At 44.2% G+C, this 6,000-nt stretch overlaps 1 protein-coding gene across 2 annotated transcripts in view; it reads right to left on the bottom strand.

Moving 5' to 3' along the window:
- Positions 1–6,000, bottom strand: part of LOC110113494 (isoamylase 1, chloroplastic) — a 35,525-nt gene that overhangs the window by 3,450 nt on the left and 26,075 nt on the right. For both annotated transcript variants that reach the window (XM_020846117.2, XM_020846123.2), the window contains exon 12: positions 1,717–1,809. In XM_020846117.2, the coding sequence (XP_020701776.1) occupies positions 1,717–1,809 (93 nt within the window). The remainder of the gene's footprint in view (positions 1–1,716; positions 1,810–6,000) is intronic.

The following is a 6,000-nucleotide window of genomic DNA, read 5'->3' as shown; positions in this document are numbered from 1 at the left end:
GAGAGAGAGAGAGAGAGAGAGAGAGAGAGAGAGAGAGAGAGAGAGAGAGAGGACTAGATTGAACCAAAACCCTATAAAACTGTGTACTTCTTTAAGCCCGATTAATGAGAGTAGGAGGTTCCCGAAGATAGCAGCTTCCAAAAGATTGTCGGTGTCTAAGTAGCTTAAAGGCTCTTTCTAAGAGGAAAGCTGTATTTATAGTTACAATGACTTGGTGATTAGCCAATAAATATGTTGAGTGTTGAAAAGCTTGCTAGCTATTGTGCTTAAAAGGAGAACATGTGATAGTATGAAGATGCTTCAGAACAAAAACAATCATAAGAGATGAACAGGGAGATTGTTGTGGTGGTAGTAGGCCCCTTATAGCATGATAAAGCATATGTTAGATAAATCCTGGACTCCTAGATCGTGAGGGTTGTCCATCCTTATGCAGAATGATGTTGGAGTTCTAATATATGGGTGACTTAAAGAGAATATTTTCTATCATGCCATCGAGAAGGAATTTTGATGTCAGATGACTGTCAAAGTAAGGATTAATTATTATGTGCGGACGCCGAACGCCGTCCGGAAACTAATCAGAATGCATCATGTCACCCCTGTGCTCGGTACCGTCGCTCGGTACCGCTGACGTGTTGGTCTCCGGACGACGTTCTGCATCTGGTCTCCGCAAAAAATAATTTCTCCAAAGTAAGACACCAACTCCAAGAGGAATTATGAGGATGAGATTAAGGCCAAGCTAAAATGAGTGAATACCAATAAGACATGTTTCAATGGTTCTTAAAATGGAACTATGATAAAGTATACAACTTATAATAATGTGCTTATCAAGGTATGCCATGTTTGTATGACTTATCAAATAAACTAATACAATGAATGCAAATTGAGGCTGATGTTTCCTGTGATGCTTTAATGAGAGGGCATACCATAGTGTCGGGGATCCATGGGAAGCCAAATGTTGCTGCCACATGCCATGAATAAGACAAACTACATGAACATGTTGCGAGTTAACAACAACACAATAGTTGATGCTGCAAAATTCCCGTGATTATGGTTTGAAATTGATAGAAATGATAATTAATATTGCGAGCATCAGTAATTGAAGAGGATTTGAGAGTTCTCAACAGAGAATCGAGGGAATGTGGAGGGAAAGCTTCATGAGGGGCATCCTTAGATTGACCCTAAGAGGCCTCTTGAGATAACCAACCTGAGAGGATTTCCAAGAGTGAATTTAATAATGCTTAACAATAGTGATCGTGTGTTGCGATTAATCTATCCACAAGGCAAAAATGTCCTTACAGACAACACAAATACAAACATCTATAATGAATATTTTGATGCATAAGATTGATTATCAAACAATATTAAAAGTTCTTAAAAGAGCGCACAATAATAGTTTTAATGATGTTAAAAAGAATGAATAATTTTGATCTTGCATGTGAAGATAACAATATTGAAATCTAATTAAGTAAAAAATGATTATTCTCTCTCTCACACACACACAAATGATCTAATAAACAAACCAAACTTGTTGCAATTATCAATACGAAACAAGATCAATCCTTTTGAACGCCTTAATATAAATAGGGATTGAAAAATATTTCGAAATCAAATGTTGGTGACAATCAAGAGGGTAAAACTTGCAATCCTCAATCACAAAAGTGAATCAAGGAAGATAAATATTTGTTATCGCATATAGCTTAATCCATAAAAGCCTACCTGATATAGGTTGGGGCTTCCGCAAAGGCATTTGGCAAAAGCTCCAGCAAATCCATCAGTGCCTTTTATAAATTGCCGCACCACATCGCGGTACTAAATTAAACAGAAAGAAAGCCTCAAGTTATGCCTTGGTAAAGAAAGCCAATAAAAAACTGCAGATAATACTACATCAGTAGGGTAATTACACTAAGTGCATCCACATCAAACTTCACCGAACTAGTTGGAGTTAAGAAGGAAAAACAAGTAAATAAGGAACACCAAAAGATGTTAATAGTGGTTTCGCCATATCATTATATCCAAATAGTTAGGAAACCTAGAGTTCAATAAAAACTTTTGTCTTACATTGAGAGAAGTAAAATAATTTCTGAACATATAGATTGCGCTCCTTCATCAAGTCAGACAATTGCAATCGATCAAAGTACAAAGCTAACGTCAAGTTTACAAAACAATCACAAAGCACAACATGGAAGAACAAATAAGAAACCAAAAGAAGGTGAACAATTAAGTAGAGAACAACCATTGAGGCACTTACTCTTAGTTAAGCCCAAGTTAACTGTCTAATGCGACTTAGATTTACCCACTTACCCCAACCATCCTCTAGCTTCTAGCTACTTATGCTGCTTAAGCTCTCACAAATATAAAGTTAAACTAGGCTTATCATAGTTATACAACTAATAGGCCGGCCCAGGAGGGGCCGGCTGGACCGGTCCAACCTGGACCGGTCCTGATCTACAGCCGGCGGAAGCAAGGCAAGAAAGAGGGGGCCGAACATTGGGTGGGGCCCACTTGGAGTTAAATCCAATATTATGAGGGAAAATTTGAATTAGAAGGGTAATTAGGTAATTTGTAATCCTCCTTTCATGATTAATTAGGGGGAATTAGGGTTATCTTGAATTTGATGTTACAGTTTAGATGATTTTTGGGTGGCTAAATCTTGTTAGAATCTTGTTAGTTAAATTTTTGTTTTGCCACCTTTGTACATGTATGTTGAATGAATTGCTAGAATGGCTTACATGAAGATTAGTGGCGTTTGTTTCAATTGTGTTTTAAAGTTCATACAATTATACTTTATGTTTTAAAAGTTGTAGAAGTTATGGTTTATTTGCCTGTCCGATCTCGTTCCCGCCTCGTCCATACGAGCTAACCGGGCCGGATCGTGACAGGAGGAGAGAGGGATCTCATCACCGAGGTGTTGAATTCGAAAGAATTCAGCGTTGAGAGGGGATTTTGAAGGAAGAAGGGAGGAACGTCATCGTCGAGGTGCTGAATTTGAAGGTATTCAGGGTCGAGGTGATGATGTTGAAAGGAGGAGAGGAGAGTATGAAGAGGGATTCGAGTATATTCGTCGGAGGGACGATCGGGACAATTGGGGAGCACCTCCTCTGAGAGGAATGGGAGGCTATGGAGGATACCGGGGAGATCCCAAGGTGAGGAAATTGAAGATGCCCGTTTTCAAGGGGGAAGGCGGCCATGGCTGGATCTACAAGGTGGAGCGTTACTTTGCTGTCAATGGATTGACAGAGGATGAGAAGCTGACGGCGTCAAGATTATGTCTGGAAGGAAAGGCTTTGGCATGGTATCAGTGGCGTGACAGGAGGGAGCCCATCCGGAGCTGGAGGGAGTTCAAGGACTGCATATTAGAACGTTTCCGAGCCGATGGGGGAGGAGACTTCTATGAGCAATTCTTTGCCCTGACTCAGGAGGGGACGGTGGCGGATTATATCGAGACAGATTCGAGTACCTGGCTAGCCGATTGGATCACATCTCGGAGTCGGTCCTGGAGGGGAACTTCATGAAGGGGCTTAAGTCAGAGACACGAACCGCTGTTAGAGTATTGGAGCCGAGGAACCTATGGAAGACTATGGAGTTAGCACATTTGGTGGAGGATCAGAAGAAATCTGAAAGAGCCCGAGGAAACTATTTGGGGGGGTCGTACAAGATGACTACTACCATCTTGCCTTGAAAGGGGGGATCTTCAGGGAGTCTGAAGGAGGCACGAAAGGATAAGGCTGGAGGAGGGGGAAACGGGGGACAGTTCAAATGGCTGACCGAGAAGGAGATATAGGAGAAGAGGTCAAAGGGGTTATGTTTTCAATGTGACGAGAAGTACACGCCCAGACACCGGTGCAAGGACCGAACTCTTCAGCTTCTCCTCGTCTGCGAAGACGAGGAAGACGAGGAGGGAGGTGGGAGCGGGTCAGAAGGAGAGGAGAAGTTGCATCTGGATGTGACAGAAGTCTCTCTGAACTCAGTAGTGGGATTTACTCCGAGTCACTCTATGAAATTAAGAGGAAAGATAGCTGACCGTGAAGTGTTGGTGCTGATCGATAATGGGGAAACCCACAATTTCATTTCTGCCCAGATCGTGGATCAGTTAGGGATGGAGCTAGTCGATACAGGAGGCTATGGGGTGATGATGGGCACGGGGAAGATGGAGATTGGGAGAGGAGTTGCAAGGGAGTGGTCTTGACCATCCAAGGGCTACAAGTGAGGGAGGATTTTCTTCTCTTAGAATTGGGAAGTACCAATGTCATCCTGGGGATGAAATGACTGCAAACTTTGGGGGAGACCAAGGTCAACTAGGGTGCTCTGAGGATGGAACTGATGATAGAAGGGCAGAGGAAGGTGATCCAGGGGATGCAGGGCTATAAAAGGCAGTCGTATCTCTCAAGAACCATACAGGAGGTGGGAGGTTGGTGGAGCTGCAATGTTTGGAGAGGGTCAGTGTGGGGGAAGAAGGAGACATTCCACTGATGGTGCAACCACTCATACAGCAATACAGGGAGGTGTTCCAGCCACCCCAGGGATTGCCACCACCTAGAGAGCAGGAGCATGCCATTCTTCTGAAAGAGGGAGTGTCACCGATCAGTGTTCGACCGTATCGCTACCCCCAGATTCAGAAGATGAAATTGAGAAGCTGATCAAGGAGATGTTGGAAATAGGGATCGTTAGACGCAGTGTGAGTCCTTTCTCCAGTCTAGTCTTACTGGTAAAAAGAAGGATGAGAGCTGGAGGTTTTGCGTGGACTACAGAGCCCTGAACAAGGAGACAGTACCGGACAAATTCCCCATTCCAGTGATCGATGAGTTACTAGATGAGCTACATGGAGCGGTTGTGTTTTCAAAGATGGACCTGAAATCGGGCTACCACTAAATCAGAATGAAGGAAGGGGACATTCAGAAGACGGCGTTCAGAACACACGAGGGCCACTATGAGTTCTTAGTGATGCCATTTGGGCTCACTAACGCCACCGCTACCTTTCAGTCCTTGATAGGGGTGTCAATTTCGGGTCACGGGTCAGGTTCGGGTCGAACCCGGAACTGACCCGGGTTTAAACGAGTCGACCCTAACCCGACCCGGGTAGACAAACGGGTCGAAAATCTGAACCCGACCCGGCAGGTTCGGTTCGGGTTCAGGTTGACCCAAACCGGAAATTTTTGGGTCGGGTTCGGGTCGGGTTTTCGGGTCGGGTCAAATGTTGACAGCTCTAGTCCTTAATGAACAGGGTATTCAGGCAGCACTTGAGGAAGTTTGTACTAGTCTTCTTTGATGAAATTTTGGTGTACAGCCAGACCAAGGAGGAACATTTGAAGCATCTAAAGGAGGTTTTGAGGATCTTATATACACATCAGCTGAAAGCTAACTTAAAGAAATGCAGTTTTGCCCAGTCGAGGTTGGAATATTTGGGACATTTAGTGTCTCAAGGGGGAGTGGCAGCTGACCAGTCAAAGATTGAAGCAATGCAAAAATGGCCCATGCCCAAAAACATCAGGGAGTTGAGGGGTTTCTTAGGACTGACGGGATACTATCGGAGGTTTGTGAAGGGGTACAGTTCCATGGCTTGGTCGTTGACGGAGCAGCTGAAGAAAGACAAATTCTCCTGGGGTGATGCAGCGACCCAGGCCTTCGAAAGGTTGAAGAAAGCTATGACCACTGTTCCAGTTCTAGCCCTTCCAGATTTCAGCCAGGCCTTTGTGGTAGAGACCGATGCGTCAAGATATGGGCTGGGAGCAGTGTTGATGCAGAACCACAGGCCTGTAGCATACTTCAGTCAAGTGCTATCAACCAGGGCAAGCCTGAAGTCAATGTACGAGAGAGAGCTGATGGCGATTGTCTTAGCCATTCAGAAGTGGCGCCCCTACCTGTTGGGGCGACATTTCATTATCCGGACTGATCAGAGGAGTTTGAAGTATCTCTTGGAGCAAAGGATGGTGACTAAGAAGCATCAGCAGTGGCTATCCAAACTATTGGGCTACGACTTCGAGATCCAGTACAGGCCGGGTT

The sequence above is a fragment of the Dendrobium catenatum genome, unplaced genomic scaffold (assembly GCF_001605985.2).
Source record: "Dendrobium catenatum unplaced genomic scaffold, ASM160598v2 fragScaff_scaffold_1638, whole genome shotgun sequence".
Taxonomy (NCBI): domain Eukaryota; kingdom Viridiplantae; phylum Streptophyta; class Magnoliopsida; order Asparagales; family Orchidaceae; genus Dendrobium; species Dendrobium catenatum.
The sequence above is the reverse complement of the archived record's forward strand: the minus strand, read 5'-3'. Positions and strand labels throughout refer to the sequence as shown.